The 17,666-nt window shown below is 47.8% G+C and overlaps 1 protein-coding gene across 1 annotated transcript in view; it reads right to left on the bottom strand.

The window, feature by feature from the left end:
• Positions 1 to 252: 252 nt before the first annotated feature.
• Positions 253 to 17,666, bottom strand: part of cdk12 (cyclin-dependent kinase 12) — an 82,153-nt gene continuing 64,739 nt past the window's right edge. The window contains exons 9-13 of the mRNA XM_038778933.1: positions 14,640 to 14,756; positions 11,051 to 11,182; positions 7,691 to 7,893; positions 5,012 to 5,557; positions 253 to 2,283 (exon numbers count right to left, since the gene is read on the bottom strand). Coding sequence (XP_038634861.1) covers positions 1,529 to 2,283; positions 5,012 to 5,557; positions 7,691 to 7,893; positions 11,051 to 11,182; positions 14,640 to 14,756 — 1,753 coding nt within the window. The 3' untranslated portion in view covers positions 253 to 1,528. The remainder of the gene's footprint in view (positions 2,284 to 5,011; positions 5,558 to 7,690; positions 7,894 to 11,050; positions 11,183 to 14,639; positions 14,757 to 17,666) is intronic.

Genomic DNA, 17,666 nt, shown 5'->3' with positions numbered 1-17,666 from the left:
GATACTGACCCTCCCAGGCTGCAGGCTGTATGCTGGGGAAGATGGTTCTGAGTCCGATAAAGGGAGCGATGGGTTTGCGGGCTGGCTCTGGTCTGAGATTTGGCAATGCCAGAAGATCTTTACTCGATACTTTCACCGACCTGTGCTGTTGGAGATTTAGGAATTGGGACAGGACCTTGCATAGTCCTCCAATCTTGCTCTTTGGCACAGGAGAAGCACACAACAGGAACTCCAACAGAATCAGTCAGTAGCTGCATTTATTATTTTTTTTATTAAAGTAAAATTTACTAAAAGCTGAAAAAAAAATTCAGTAACCTTATCCTCAGAACAATAATTTGTTACTAATGCAACTAAACCGTGCCTTGATGTGGAGCCCACCCAGACAGATGATGTTACAGTCGAGGCCACTGCACTGAAATGCCACATCAGATCTCTGCAGACCCCCGTAGATTCCCCATCTCTGCCACTGGCACAGTGACATTATGCGCAGAAGCTCCCCAAGGGGAGGCGGTGGTGGGGGGGTATGGGAGCTCATGCAATTCAAGTCACACAAGAGATGGTCCAACACAAAACCCACAGCTTGAAAGCATTAAGAGATTGGAAATGCAAGGCAATTCTTATCACAACATTTAGGATTATGTGGCAATTTAGCAGAATGTGAAGTGGTAGAACGTTAAAAAAAAGGTGAATAAACTGAGGAAAAAGCATGGATCAATGATGGTATAGATAGAATCACAAGCTGGGTCCATGAGGGGGTCAGGGGTCAATGGGAAAGAAAGGAAGCAGCACTGAGTGACACTGTGGAGATGCAGTGATATTCGGCTCACTGACAGAACCCACTCACAGGTAAAGGAATTCACACCTAAAGCCAGGTGAGAACATTGTTCAGGTTTAATTGCAGCTTTGTTGAGATGCTTGTAACTTAGAAAATAACACAACATAAAGTGGCTTCCACTGAGGCTCAGGTACAGAGAAATGAGGAGGAAATGGTCCGGGGTTTGAAACCTTTATAATAAAGGGATGATACAAGCCAGTCTGCCAAGCAGATTCCAGTGTATTTCTCCGACAGCAGGCTTGTTAATAATCTTTCCATTTTAGGGATTACTCTACATATTATATTTTGGGCTTTACTTCAAGCCCACTGCAATTCCACAGACTTCCCACAACCCGTATTGTTGCATCTTGACATGCCAACACGGTTAGAGAATTGCTCCCTCATATAATTTCCTTTCAATATTGTCCCATAGTCTTCAAGGACTTCAATATTTGCAAATTGATTATGTAGATCATGGGGAAATCTCCCCAACAGTGTAATTTTACAGTGAAAGATTCCTCACCCTTTGATAAAGGGCCTCTAGTTCACACACTGCCGATGGCTGCTTGAAGCCAAATGATGCCCCTTGGCCAGTCCCTGCTTTGTCAGGAATGGATATGGGGGTGTGGATTTCTTCAACCCTGTCAAAGGTGATCACAGTCGCTTCTCTTCAAGGACATGATAGTAAAACAGCATTAAAGGTGAGACCCAGGGTTAGTATGGTACACCCCTCCCTCTGCCACCTCTACTTGGTATTCTGCCATGTGCCCTGTTATACCCTGAGCCCCGTGTTGGTGCATTCCAGCTCAGCCCAGTTATGGTGCTGCTGGGCACAGCATTTCCCGGCATTGGGCTACTGTAGCCATAGTTCGGTGGTTTGGCATCTGCAGGCATGCTTGTGCTATTGCTACCCTCTGCACCAGTTACCAAAGCTGGTAAAGTAACTCTGGTAAAGTTAAACCGGTGATCCTGATCTGCTGTAAACTGCATCGCACCCATGTCCTGGTATGAATTGGACTCTTCAAACTCACTCATTGAGCTGGACAATGTCCTGGATTGGGTCAGTTGTTGGGAGGTGCTGGCACACACGGCAGATGTGCTGTCCAGTAATGTGTGCCCTGTCAACTCAGAGTCTCTCCTTTCACTCGTACTGACATTATTCCTGAACCCGTCTGTACCATAGCTGTTTGTTAAATGTGAGCTGCCATACTCTGGCACTCGACTAAGTCTGTCGTTCTCCTGTGAATCATCTTTGTTAAGCAACTGCAGCAAAGCAGCTTTCACTCCTGCGTTCGGGTCCTTGGTCGAAGGGCTCACTCCCAGGTTAATTCGACAATCTGTATCGCCCAAGGTGGGCGGGGGGCCAGGGGGCTCTGGTGGTCGCTGGTCTGGAGGAAGAATTCGAGTTTGACTGAGTGCAGGAGGCGGCCCAGGAACCTTTATCTCCAGTTTAGTGACAGCAGCACCATCTAGACAGAAAATACAAGATACTGGTTATTGCCACATTACTGCTCTCCACTGGCCTGTTCCACCATGGTTTACTTCCATGGTCACCCCATCCTTAAACCAATGCCCACCATTCACAACTGACCCGTGGGCAATGACGGGCTGCTCGACTGCACAACCTCTCACAGCGGAGCCAAAGCCTTTCCTGACTTGCTCAATTTCAGAGCAAAGTGGCATTGAAAGATGTAATGGGCACTGGAGATCGAATTCAGCGTCAGTAAATGTGAGATTGAACATTTCTGGTAAAACAATACAGGTCAGAATTATACAGACCAGGAAGAGGAGTGATTCAGGGGTGCCAGTTCAGAGAACATTAAAAACAGCATCGCAAGTGGATAAGGTCATTAAAAAATTGGAAACTTTGTCATGGCAAGAGCAATAACATCTAGAAGTGGAGATTTAATGGAGAATTTACATAAGCTCAGTAAGACAAGTTTTGGGTCCACACTATAGGAGGGCAGTGGAAAGACGGAGAAGTGCGGGTACAAGAGGGTGAGGAAATACAAATATGAAGAAAGACTTGAAAAATTGGGACTTGTTTAATTAGAATAAAGGAAATGAGGGCGTGATGTGATAGATGTATTTCAAATGACGACAGAATGAGACACAGCGAGCGGGATACTCCGAGCTTCCGTGCCAAAATTGCGGTCGGCACGGGGGAGGGGAATGGGCGGTGACGTCGAAAACCAGCGCGACGCCTCTCCCGCAAATCTCCAGTCCCCGGAGAATCAGCGCGAATCGCGTGCAGTCTACAAGGCACGGGTAGGGGGCCATTGACAGAGCCCCCTCCCCCCTCCCCCCCCGCGATTCACCAAAGAAAACTGGCCAAGTTCCCGACGGTGTGGTTCTAATCAAGTTTTGACTGTCGGGAACGGTCAGCGGCAGCTGCGGACGCTGTCCGCGGCCGCTCTGGTGGGGGCAGGGGGAATCCTTCACTGGGGGGCCTCAGGGACCACCGATCCGCAGGCGCGCGTTTTCTCGGGGTGGGGAGGTCTATATTTCCAGGGCCACTCCACCTTGTGAGTCTGCCATGTCGTGCGGGAAGCTGCCGTTAGCATGCGTGAACTCCCAACTGGAAGTGCAGGGACCCGGATCGGCAGGCAGAGCTGCGAGAAGCACTCCGGGGTCCTGCTAGCCCCCTTCAGGTAGGAGAATCACTTCTTTCTTCAGGAAAGTCCAGAGTGAAACGCCCGCGTTTTGACCCTGGAGTGGGGACATAACCCCATTATTGGAGAATCCCGCCCAGGGTGTTTCATTAATTCAGGCTATAGAATGAGGCTATTGAGGGCAGAAGGCTGTGAGGATGAAACATGTTATTGGACCGACTGAGGTGACTATGTCAGCATTGAAGAGTCGGTTAGATAGGTGGCAAAATGAATGACAAAGGAGAGTATATTGGAACAGGGTGGGGATATGGGATTAGGGTACTGTCGTGAAGTGGACCAGGTGGAATGAACTTCCTGTTTCCATGTACAAAACTCTATGCATGTTTAGCTTCATTAAACGTGATCCCCTGGAGCCTGCTGGACAATCTCAGAAGATTCAACTCTTCCATCTCAAATACACTGTAACCCCCACAACTCATTTAGCACTGAACCATGGGCATTGTTAAACTGATATTTGGTAGAGCTACTGCAAACCGCAGCAGCAGCTTTCAAACTTTAAGGATATTAAAGCCTTGATGAGAACATGTGACAAACATGAGATAAGTCATGTGTTAGTAAAGGGTGCAGGATATCTCAATGTTTACAGAGGGAAACATCCAACTGTTAAATAGGTTGATAGTTTTGACTGTTCACCAGTGAACGTAAGGTCTGCCAGCAACCATAGAATTGTTCCAGTACAGGAGGCCATTTGGCCGTACATGTCTGTGCTGGCATGCTGAATGAGTAATTCACCTCGTGCCATTACCTCCTCTCAATCCATAACCCTTCACATTCTTCATTTTCAAATAACAATTCAATTACCAATTGGTCTCAATTGAACCTGGCTCCAACACACTCTCGTGCAGTACATCCCACATTTTAAACACTGTGACGTGAAAAAGATTTTCTTCATGTCACCATTGGTTCTTTTCCAATTATCATAAATCTATGCCTCTGGTTCATGATCATTCCACCAATGGAGCAGTTCCTCCTCATCTACTCTGCCCAGAACCCTGGTGATTATCAAACCTTCTCTCAGCCTTCTTTTCTTCAAGGAAACCAGCTCTAACTTCTCCAACCTATCCACGTGGCTGATATTATTCCTGCAAATTGTTTCTGCACTTTCTCTCTGAAATCTCTGTGATGCTTCCACATCCATCAGAAAGTGTGGCACCCTGAACTCTAGTTGAGGCCAAACCAGTATTCTCCATAAGTTTAACATAACTTATTTGCTTTTGTAGACTATGCCCCAATTAATGAAGTTGTGTTAACTGCTCTCTCAACAGGACATGCCACACAACAATTTGTACAGCTATATATCCAGATCCCTCTGCTATTGCACTCCATTTTGAAATCTCCCCTTTAGTTTATATCGTCTCTCAGTGCTCTTCCTACCAAAATCAATTACTTCACACTTTTCTGTAATAAACTGTATCTGCCACTTGTCCGTCCACCTGGCCAACAGGATTCACCAGTGGGGAAAGGCGGGCTGTGCAATTTTTTGTAAATAGCACGATATACACTTGATGAAAGTGGTACGGTTTACCTGTGGCGTCAGTAGTGGTAACGGCAGGCGGAAGCTGCTGCGGCCCATCACTCGTTTTGATGCCATTACTTTCTTCAGGCACTGTAGTGGGTTCCTGAGATTTAATCAGCTGACTCAGTAAAACAGTCAACAAGTTGTGTGTATCGGTCTGGCTGTCAGCCGCCTGAGATATGGACTGAGATGACTGCGTTGGTGGTGCCTGTGGCAGAGTAGCCAGGGCCTGCGGAAGAGGAGCTGGCACTGGTGTTAGGGGCGTGGTAGCAGATGGGAGCGGTGTTGCTGTTGGAGTAGGCTGGATGGATGGTACAGGGGGGGGTGTACGTTGAGTCTCTGTGGGGGGCTGAGCATCCTGCTGTTGACTGGTGGCTTCAGCCAGAGCCACGAGTGATTGGCTAAGGACATTCCACTGCTGTTGTGTCTCTGGGTTAGTACTGACATTCAATGCTTGTGCCAACTGGGTGAGGCTGAGGTTGGTCTGTGTCTGTAGCAGGTTGAGCAGCACTGCTAACTCATTCTGGTTAAGTTGTTGTGCTGCGTCTCTGATGCCTGCATAAAACAAAGTAAGAGTGAAAATTCTCACCAATCACTCTGCCACAGGTTACATTCCTCAGGCTACAATCACTTCAAACATATTTAAAATAAGATGCATTCTGCTCAACAACACATAAGATTTTAAATGAGTAATTAACAAATGAATGATGAGGATGGTCAATGGGTCATGTGACCTCAATATGCATTTAACATGGTTTTTGAACGTTAATCTGTGTGTGTTATCTGGTGAGGCAATGAGAGCATTTTTTGATCATTGTGAATGCTTTACTTAGGGCGACACAGTGGTTAGCACGGCTGCCTCACAGCGCCGAGGACCCTTGTTCGATCCTGGTCCCGGATCACTGTGCATGCGGGGTTTGCACATTCTCCCCATGTCTGCGTGGGTCTGACCCCCACAACCCGAAAATGTGCAGGCTGGGTGGATTGGCCACGCTAAATTGCCCCTTAATTGAAAAAAAAAGAATTGGGGACATTAAATCTATTTTTTTTTAAAGTGAATGCTTGTCTTCTTGTTTATTGAATGTTAAGTAAATACAGATGGAGACAGGCGGCATTGATTAGCACTGCTGCTTCACAGCGCCAGGGTCCCAGCTTCGATTCCCAGCTTGGATCACTGTCTGTGCGGAGTCTGCACGTTCTCCCCGTATCTGTGGGTTTCCTCCGGCTGCTCCGGTTTCCTCCCACAAGTCCCGAAAGACGTGCTGTTAGGTGAATTAGACATTCTGAATTCTCCCTCTGCGTACCCGAATAGGCGCCGGAGTGTGGCGTCTCGGGTATTTTCACAGTAATTTCATTGCAGTGTTAATGTAAGCCGACTTGTGACAATAATAAAGATTATTATGTGATGGACATTTACTGTCGCTGTGTAAAGTGTTTTTAAAAATGAGAATATGGGCAAAAGCCATGCCAACACATTACTGCATTAGAATGATTTTGTTATTTATACTTCTATCTGTATATTAAAAATCTTGTTTAAGAAAATAAGAACATAAATGACCTTGTTGCCCATTTACTCAATCTGTCTAGATCTCTTTGCAGCCTCTTTGTGTCTTGCTCACAGCTCATATTCCTACCTAGGTTTGCATCATCAGTAATCTTGGACACATTACTTGGTGTTTTGTTCATTAGTAATCTCCAAGTCAGTAACATAGATTGCCAATAGCCAAGGTCCCAGCACTGATCCTTGTGGCCCTCCACCAGTTACAGCCTGCCAACTTGAAAGTGCCATTTGTCCCCACTCTCTACTTCCGGTCCTTTTCCAAACCTCCAGCCATGTTCATGTATTATCCCCAACTCCCATGACTCCCTGCTTTTTCTATGGTACTTTATTGAACGCCTTTTGAAATCTAAATTTATTACCTCTAGTGAATCTCCTTTATCTACCCCAGTTTGTATTTACTTCCTGTCAAGATTTTTCATCACAATTTGCCAAGCCTACATTTATGATGGAAATTGTTTATGTAACTGTAAACAGAGGTCCGGCAACACTAGAGCTTCAGGGGATGCAACTACAGTTCCATTAGAAATTTAGAATGTTAGAAAATAATTCATTTAGCAATAAATCAATTCAAAGTGAAGAATTTATGACTGCATAGTTAGTACTAATTTTCAGCTGGTGTACTGTTCCAATTAACCAGAGGGTGTAAAAAGGGCCTGTCCTTTTCTTGTTACTGAACTCTCTCCACCTCAGCTTGTCCTGATACTATAAGCAAGCGAAAGAGAAAGTGCTGGAAAATCTCAGCAGGTCTGGCAGCATCTGTAGGGAGAGAAAAGAGCTAACGTTTCGAGTCCGATGACTCTTTGTCAAAGCTAAACACAACTTCACCACTATGAAGCAAGCAGCAGGTATCAGCTATGGTTACTCACGGAGAAGCTCCAGAAAAATCCTGCCAATTGCTATGCAGGAACAGCTGTGCTGCTGCTAAGTGAGGGATCCATACACGAGATGTGTGGTTTGTATTAGGAGGAACGGATGTAGTTAGTCATCTATGTGACTAATCCCAAAACCTCTCAAAATTCATTCACCCAGTCCCTGCAATACAGATGTTGAAATCCCTATTCCCTATATATTTTCTCCAAGTCAGCTGATCAACAGCAATGGTCATTTTCATTCCGAGATGGACTCACCGCCCACGTCTGTGGTACTGCTCTGTGTTTTACTCTGTCCTGATGGGGCAATCTGCGGTGTGCTGTTTCTACTGTCATCAGTGCTGATCACCGTTTCTTTACGAGCTGTCTTTTGCACAGGTAGATCATCAATGATTCCTGCTTGCTTCTGTCGTCGACGCTTTTTACTCCAGAGTTCATGGCAATCTTGCCAGTGAGGAAGGCTGGAAAATGGTTATTAAAAAGCACACTGAAAAAATACTGCAGATTATCAAAATTGGAATAAGCATTTCTATTTTTACTACATTGAAAACTCCAAAAGTAGGACAGATTAAATCAATTAGACATGGAATAAAAGTGACAAATAGAACATTAAATCTGTCCAAAAGTTGAACCAACAGCACTCAGAATTCCTAAGGGAGTGCTACGTTGTTAGAGGATCAGTACTGAGGGAGTGCTGCACTGTCAGAGGGTCAGTACTGAGGGAGTGCCACACTGTCAGAGGGTCAGTACTGAGGGAGCGCTGCACTGTCAGAGGGTCAGTACTTAGGGAGTGCTGCACTGTCAGAGGGTCAGTACTGAGGGAGTTCTGCACTGTCAGAGGGTCAGTACTGAGGGAGTGCCGCACTGTCAGAGGGTCAGTACTGAGGGAGCGCTGCACTGTCAGAGGGTCAGTACTGAGGGAGTGCTGCACTGTCAGAGGGTCAGTACTGAGGGAGTGCTGCACTGTCAGAGGGTCAGTACTGAGGGAGTGCTGCACTGTCAGAGGGTCAGTACTGAGGGAGTGCTGCACTGTCAGAGGGTCAGTACTGAGGGAGTGCTGCACTGTCAGAGGGTCAGTACTTTTTTTTACAATTTAGATTAGCCAATTATTTTTTCCAATTTAAGGGGCAATTTAGCGTGGCCAATCCACCTATTGAGCACATTTTTTTGGGTTGTGGGGGTGAAACCCACGCAAACACAGGGAGAATGTGCAAACTCCACACGGACAGTGACCCAGGGCCGGGATTCGAACCCGGGTCCTCAGCGCCGTGAGGCAGCAATGCTAACCACTGTGCCACCGTGCTGCCCCGAGGGTTAGTACTGAGGGAGTGCCGCACTGTCAGAGGATCAATACTGAGGGAGTGCTGCACTGTCAGAGGGTCAGTACTGAGGGAGTGCTGCACTGTCAGAGGGTCAGTACTGAGGGAGTGCTGCACTGTCAGAGGGTCAGTACTGAGGGAGTGCTGCACTGTCAGAGGGTCAGTACTGAGGGAGTGCTGCACTGTCAGAGGGTCAGTACAGAGGGAGTGCCGCACTGTCAGAGGGTCAGTACTGAGGGAGTGCTGCACTGTCAGAGGGTCAGTACTGAGGGAGAGCTGCACTGTCAGAGGGTCAGTACTGAGGGAGTGCTGCACTGTTAGAGGGTCAGTACTGAGGGAGTGCTGCACTGTTAGAGGGTCAGTACTGAGGGAGTGCTGCACTGTCAGAGGGTCAGTACTGAGGGAGTGCTGCACTGTCAGAGGGTCAGTACTGAGGGAGTGCTGCACTGTCAGAGGGTCAGTACTGAGGGAGTGCTGCACTGTCAGAGGGTCAGTACTGAGGGAGTGCCGCACTGTCAGAGGATCAATACTGAGGGAGTGCTGCACTGTCAGAGGGTCAGTACTGAGGGAGTGCCGCACTGTCAGAGGGTCAGTACTGAGGGAGTGCCGCACTGTCAGAGGGTCAGTACTGAGGGAGTGCCGCACTGTCAGAGGGTCAGTACTGAGGGAGTGTTGCACTGTCAGAGGGTCAGTACTGAGGGAGTGTTGCACTGTCAGAGGGTCAGTACTGAGGGAGTGCCGCACTGTCAGAGGGTCAGTACTGAGGGAGTGCTGCACTGTCAGAGGGTCAGTACTGAGGGAGTGCCGCACTGTCAGAGGGTCAGTACTGAGGGAGTGTTGCACTGTTGGGAGTAGTTATTTTATAATGAGGTTTTGAGCTGAGGCCCTGTGCCTGTTTCAGTGGATGTAGAAGATTGTACAGACTATTTCAGGATCAGTTCTTCCGACATCCTGACTAAAATTCCTCCCTCAACCAACACCATCAAACTGTATTAATAGGTATTCTATCTCAATTCTGTTTAACAGATCTTTTCTGCTCAGATTAGCAGCTATGTTTTCTAACAATGACAGACAACAGATAAATAGGGACATGGGTTAATTATGACGAGGATTGTAAGTGAGTTCAGTCGGGCATAGACAGCTCAGGACTATAGCTCCCAAACTGTGGGTCACAACCCCAATTGGGTTCAGAGAAATGAAATCAGGTTCATCTTCTGCCCTCTTATTTTGTCCCAGCAGTGAGCAATCACAAGACAAACTGTAGTGTTGGACACGGATTGGCTGTGGCAGCTCTTATCAGGCAACCTCCCCGAACAGGCGCCGGATTGTGGCGACTAGGTGCTTTTCACAGTAACTTCATTTGAAGCCTACTTGTGACAATAAGCAATTTTCATTTCATTTCATTTCATCAAACTATGGGTCTATGGAAATGCATCGGAGATTTGTCCCAGCTGCTTCTGCCGAAGAGTGGTGATGACGGAAACTGATGCAGATTTAGCGACTGGTCACCGAGGTCCTGGAATTGGTCAGATTTTCATGTTTGCCTTTAAATTTAGAGTACCCAATTCACTTTTTCCAATTAAGGGGCAATTTAGCGTGGCCAATCCACCTAGCCTGCATATCTTTGGGTTGTGGGGGAGGAAACGGGGAAAATGTGCAAACTCCACACGGACAGTGACCCAGAGCCGGGATCGAACCTGGGACCTCGGCGCCGTGATGCAGCAGTGATAACCACTGCGCCACCGTGCTGCCCAGATTTTCAGGTTTATATAATGTGTTATAAGTTGATGTATAATAAGCATATTCTAATGATTCTATACGGAATGCCATCATGTTGCTTTATTGATGGTTTATTTTTGTTGACATCTGGTTCGCGTTAATTTTTCAAATGTTAAAATGGGGTTGTATTGAAAAATATTTGGGAAGCACTGACCCAGAATACTGGAATTGTGGAAGGTTCACTTAATGTTGAGAAATGAGATTGAACATTTTAAGAGGGAGAACAAAGAAAAGTACAGCACAGGAACAGGCCCTTCGGCCCTCCAGGCCCGTGCCGACCATGCTGTTCGTCGAAACTAAAATCTTCCGCACTTCCGGGGTCCGTATCCCTTTATTCCCATACTATTCATGTATTTGTCAAGATGCCCCTTAAACGTCACTATCGTCCCTGCTTCCCCCACCTCCTCCAAATAAGGTGAGAAAATCAACCCAATGGAAAAACTCAAGGAGAAAGTAACAGAAAATAATGCAGCTTGTTAAGTCGAAGAAATCCAGAATAGGTGTTGGTGCTGATACTTACTCAGGAGGAGGCATTTTTGTGGGATCTACATTCTTCAGGAAATCACTCTGCAGGGTCTGCTCAGCAGTGCAGCGTTTGCTGGGGTCAAGGGTCAGCATGTGATCAAGTAGGTCCAGAGCAGGGAGTGGAATGCTGCAGAAAGATCAAATATCCACATCCTTATATTGAGAAACAGCAAACGTGTTAAACTCCATATCTGAATTATTCCTCTCTGTACCCGAACAGGCGCCAGAGTGTGGCGGCTAGGGGATTTCCACAGTAACTTCATTGCTGTCTTAATGTAAGCCTACATGTGATATAATAAAGATTATTTTTTTTAAAAACAGGGATACTGGGTCCAGATCAAAGTCTCATGATCACATGGCTTAAAAACCCAAAGTTAATAAAGGCAGAGAAAAGCATAAAAAAGATTTGTGCTGTGCGTTGTCAGCATCCCACATGATATCAGCAACTGATAAACCAGATCAAACATCTGCTGTCACATAAATAAAACCAGCCAGTGTCCTTATCTGAGGAAGGATGTTGTTGCTATGGAGAGAGTGCAGCAAAGGTTTACCAGGCTGATTCCTGGGATGGTGGGACTGTCGTATGAGGAGAGATTAAAACGGTTATGATTATATTCATTGGAGTTTAGAAGAGTGAGAAGGGATCTCGTAGAAACTGAAAAAATTCTAACAGGATTAGACAGGGTAGATTCAGAAAGAATGTTCCTGATGGTTTGGGGGTGGGGGGGGGGGGGGGGGGGGGGGGGGGGGGGTCCAGAACTAGGGATCATAGTTTGAGGATAAGGGGCAAACCTTTTAGGTGAGGAGAAATGTTTTCACTCAGAGTGGTGAATCTGTGGAATTCACTCCCACAAAGTAGCTGAGGCCAAAACGTGTAATTTCAAGAAAGAATTAGATACAGCTCTTGGGGCTAAAGGGATCAAGGGATATGGGGGAAGGTGGGATCAGGGTATAGAACTTGATGATCAGCCATGGTCATAATGAATGGTGGAGCAGGCTCGAAGGGCCGAATGGCCTCCTCCAGTTTCTATGCTTCTATATTCAAAGACAAACTCCAAACACCAGCGGACACTCTGGCCAAGGCCAGCGGACACTCTGGCCAACGGACACTCTGGCCAGCGGACACTTTGGCCAGCGGACACTCTGGCCAAGGCCAGCGGACACTCTGGCCAAGGCCAGCGGACACTCTGGCCAAGGCCAGCGGACACTCTGGCCAAGGCCAGCGGACACTCTGGCCATGGCCAGCGGACACTCTGGCCAGCGGACACTCTGGCCAGCGGACACTCTGGCCAGCGGACACTCTGGCCAGCGGACACTCTGGCCAGCGGACACTCTGGCCAGCGGACACTCTGGCCAGCGGACACTCTGGCCAAGGCCAGTCGGCACGCCCATCAAGGAAAATGAGGCAATATTCTGAATTTTAAAATTAACATTTGTCATACTGCGCAGTAAAGCTGCTTAAATTTATTCTCTGTTATTCCAATGACAATTCTTCTAATTCTTGCTGAAGTCATCCTTGTAGTTCACACCTCTGGCTCATCAGGGTGACATCATAGCATTTCAAATAGCTCAGCTGCCAACCTTCGACTCATAGTTGGGACAGGTACAGCACGGGGTTAGATACAGAGTAAAGCTCCCTCTACACTGTCCCCATCAAACACTCCCAGGACAGGTACAGCACGGGGTTAGATACAGAGTAAAGCTCCCTCTACACTGTCCCCATCAAACACTCCCAGGACAGGTACAGCACGGGGTTAGATACAGAGGTAAAGCTCCCTCTACACTGTCCCCATCAAACACTCCCAGGACAGGTACAGCATGGGGTTAGATACAGAGTAAAGCTCCCTCTACACTGTCCCCATCAAACACTCCCAGGACAGGTACAGCACGGGGTTAGATACAGAGTAAAGCTCCCTCTACACTGTCTCCATCAAACACTCCCAGGACAGGTACAGCACGGGGTTAGATACAGAGTAAAGCTCCCTCTACACTGTCCCCATCAAACACTCCCAGGACAGGTACAGCACGGGGTTAGATACAGAGTAAAGCTCCCTCTACACTGTCCTCATCAAACACTCCCAGGGCAGGTACAGCATGGGGTTAGATACAGAGTAAAGCTCCCTCTACACTGTCCCCATCAAACACTCCCAGGGCAGGTACAGCACGGGGTTAGATACAGAGTAAAGCTCCCTCTACACTGTCCCCATCAAACACTCCCAGGGCAGGTACAGCACGGGGTTAGATACAGAGTAAAGCTCTCTCTACACTGTCCCCATCAAACACTCCCAGGACAGGTACAGCACGGGGTTCGGTACAGAGTAAAGCTCCCTCTACACTGTCCCCATCAAACACTCCCAGGACAGGTACAGCACGGGGTTAGATACAGAGTAAAGCTCCTTCTACACTGTCCGCATCAAACACTCCCAGGGCAGGTACAGCACGGGGTTAGATACAGAGTAAAGCTCCCTCTACACTGTCCCCATCAAACACTCCCAGGACAGGTACAGCACGGGGTTAGATACAGAGTAAAGCTCTCTCTACACTGTCCCATCAAACACTCCCAGGACAGGTACAGCACGGGGTTAGATACAGAGTAAAGCTCCCTCTACACTCTCCGCATCAAACACTCCCAGGGCAGGTACAGCACGGGGTTAGATACAGAGTAAAGCTCCCTCTACACTGTCCCCATCAAACACTCCCAGGACAGGTACAGCACCGGGTTAGATACAGAGTAAAGCTCTCTCTACACTGTCCCCATCAAACACTCCCAGGACAGGTACAGCATGGGGTTACATACAGAGTTATGTTCACTCTAAACCATATATGTCAAACTCAAGGCCCGCGGGCCAAATCCGGCTGGCGGTGGAATTATCTTTGGCCCGCGAGATAATATCTAATAACTTTTTTTTAAAATTTAGATTAGCCAATTATTTTTTCCAATTAAGGGGCAATTTAGTGTGGCCAATCCACCTACTCTGCACATTTTTGGGTTGTGGGGGCGAAACCCACGCAGACACGGGGAGAACGTGCAAACTCCACACGGACAGTGACCCAGAGCCGGGATCGAACCTGGGACCTCAGCGCCATGAAGCGGTTGTGCTAACCACTAGGCCACCGTGCTGCCCTAATAATATCTAATTACTATTAAAGCTGGCCCCAGCAATTGAAGCGCCTATGGCGTATGATATGGCTGATGCTGAGTTTATTCAGGTATAGTGTGAATCACAAAGTGTCGGCCTGTGGAAAAATGTTTTCATTAGAAATTACTCTGGAAAAGCTCCAGATAAAGCAATAAGAAATAAATGCAACTAATTTATTTATTTATTTAATATTTAATGTTGTTTTTATAGGCAATAACCTAAGCTTTATTAGTTCCAGGTTCAATAAGTTCATTTCAATAAGTTTTGCAAAAAAAACATTGAACCAGTCCGGCCCTCGACTTGTCCCGATTTTTAAATTTTGGCCCACGGTGTATTTGAGTTTGACACCCCTGCTCTAAACTGTCCCATCAGATACTTCAAGTACCAGCTTAACATCCATGACACTGATCCGCTGCTGTCGCACTGACGGTTTTTGATGCTTACAATGAAAATTCTTCACGGAGGCGTCTCCGATATTGCTTCTTCGGTTTCATCGTGTGAAAATACGGCAGCTTAATGACATCAGGCCAAGCAGCAGGACAAGGGCTGCCACATAATCGACTGAAGAAACAAAAGCACAGAACAGAACAGTCATTTCCAAGCAGAAACCTTGCCGGAACCTTTCACAAATCTTTCAATTTAAAAAAAAAGATTTTTATTCTCCTTTTTCACATTTTCTCCCAAATTTACACCCAACAATAAACAATAATTAGTAACGGATACAATGTCAATCCCCATATCAATAACAATAATTCATCCTCCCACCAAACCCCCCAAACATTAGCCCGCATGTTAACATAAACAAATAACAAAGAGGAATCGGGAATCACCCATAGTCACCATTAACACACACAGTCCCCCTCCCAGCTCCCAACCCCCCTAATGTTCAATGTAATCCAATTCTCGAAAGTGCATAATGAATAACGCCCATGAATTGTAGACCCCCTCCATCCTTACCCTCAGCTCAAACTTAACCTTCTCTAGAGTCAAAATTCCAGCAGGTCCCCCCGGCCCCCCCCCCCCCCCCCCCCCCCCCCCCCCCCGCCATGCCAGGGCACAGGGTGGAGAGGCTGATCTCCATCCCAGCAGGTCCCCCCGCCATGCCAGGGCACAGGGTGGAGAGGCTGATCTCCATCCCAGCAGGTCCCCCCGCCACGCCAGGGCACAGGGTGGAGAGGCTGATCTCCATCCCAGCAGGTCCCCCCGCCACGCCAGGGCACAGGGTGGAGAGGCTGATCTCCATCCCAGCAGGTCCCCCCGCCACGCCAGGGCACAGGGTGGAGAGGCTGATCTCCATCCCAGCAGGTCCCCCCGCCACGCCAGGGCACAGGGTGGAGAGGCTGATCTCCATCCCAGCAGGTCCCCCCGCCACGCCAGGGCACAGGGTGGAGAGGCTGATCTCCATCCCAGCAGGTCCCCCCGCCACGCCAGGGCACAGGGTGGAGAGGCTGATCTCCACCATAACAGGATCCGCCTTCGGATCAACGAGGCGAAGGCTATATCTGCCTCCGCACACGTTTCCAACCCCGGCTGGTCCGACACCCCGAATATGGCCTCCCAGGGGCCCGGGTCCAGCTTCACATGCACAACCTTGGAAATTACCCTAAACACCTCCTTCCAGTAATCCTCTAGCTTTGGACAGGACCAAAACATATGAACATGATTAGCGGGGCCCCTCGCCCGCAATGTTCACACACACACAGGGGCTGGTTTAGCTCACAAGGCTAAATCGCTGGCTTATACAGCAGACCAAGCAGGCCAGCAGCACGGTTCGATTCCCGTACCAGCCTCCCCGGACAGGCGCCGGAATGTGGCGACTAGGGGCTTTTCACAGTAACTTCATTGAAGCCTACTTGTGACAATAAGCCATTTTCATTTTCATTTCATTCATCTTCTACCCCTCAAAGAGTCGGCTCATCCTCGCCCTTGTAAGGGCTCTATACACCACCTTCAGCTGTATCAGCCCCAACCTTGCATACGAGGTGGAGGCGTTCACCCTCCGGAGCATCTCACACCAGAACTCCTCCTCCATACCCTCTCCCAAATCTTCCTCCCACTTTGCCTTGATCTCTTCCAGTGATGCCTTGTCCTCTTCCAAAATAACCGCATAAACCGCCAATACTACCCCCTTCTTCAGTCCCCCTGTCGTCAGCACCTCCTCCAGCAATGTGGAAGCCGCTCTACTGGGAAGCTCTGTATCTCCTTTCTGGCAAAGTCTCAAATATGCATGTATCTAAACATTTGCCCCTGCTCCAGCCCATACTTTGCTCACAGCTCCTTCAATCCTGCAAACCGACCCCCAAGAAACAAATCTTTTAGTGTCCTAATTCCTTTCTCATGCCATCGCCGAAAATTTCCATCCCACTTCCCTGGCTCAAATCTGTGGTTCCCCCGAATCGGCATTTCCCTTGACCCTGCCCCCAACACAAAGTGCTGGCGAAACTGCCTCCAAATTCTCAACAAAGCTATTATTACCGGACTCCCTGGGTATTTCCCCAGAGCTATCGGGAGCAGCGCTGTTGCTAGCACTTTCAATTCCGACCCCCTACACAAACTCTCCTCCATTCTGACTCACTGGGAGTCAACCCCTCTGACCCAGCTCCGCACCTTCTCCACATTCGCCGAGAATAGTAATACATCAGGTTCGGGAGACCCAAACTTCCTGCCTGGCTTCCGCTCTGTAGTAACACCTTTCTAATTCTGGCCACCTCCCCATCCCATATGAACGAGGTAATCATCCCCTCAATCTCTAAAAAATGCCTTTGGCAGGAAAATCGGCAGGCATTGGAAATAAATAGGAATCGCGGCAACACATTCATTTTAACCGCCTGTACCCGACCTGCCAGTGACAGAGGGAGACCATCCCACCTTGCCAGATCAGCTTTCACTCTCCCCACCAAACTAGAAATGATGCACCTATGGAGCCCCCCCCCAATCCTGAACAACCTGAAATCTTTCAATATTTCATTGATGCTGGGCAAGTGACCAATATCTCGTGGGCAAATCAAGCCCCGACTTGATGTCGTTAGGACGTCAACCACAATGGTTCAACTGTCAGCATGCAAGAGCCACGTGCTTCAACTCCCAAAGAATCGTAAAATTACACTCATCATAGGCTGCTTTGTTAGTCCGCGGTCAATTCCAGCCTCATGTGTCCCTGAGTCACAACACAAGTGAATTAACCAATAATTCTTATAAAAATACCCAAAGTCTTTGGCCCTTGGCTGCCCAATAATTACAGTCACCAGGTTTGTAAATGTAAACACAATTACTGTTTATTTATAACAAGAACTGTAGTGAAATATGCAGTTCGTACGATTGGAAAGCAACAAGCTAATAATGTGTCTAAGAGGAAGATCACCCCCTTTTCCTCAAGTGAGTTAGCCAAACCCATAACTATTGCAAGGGGCAGACTTCCGGTGGCGGCATGTCGCACGTAAATTAGCTCCCGCCAAGGTCCTTGTTTTTTGG

Source organism: Scyliorhinus canicula, chromosome 19, assembly GCF_902713615.1.
Source record: "Scyliorhinus canicula chromosome 19, sScyCan1.1, whole genome shotgun sequence".
Lineage (NCBI taxonomy): Eukaryota > Metazoa > Chordata > Chondrichthyes > Carcharhiniformes > Scyliorhinidae > Scyliorhinus > Scyliorhinus canicula.
The sequence above is the reverse complement of the archived record's forward strand: the minus strand, read 5'-3'. Positions and strand labels throughout refer to the sequence as shown.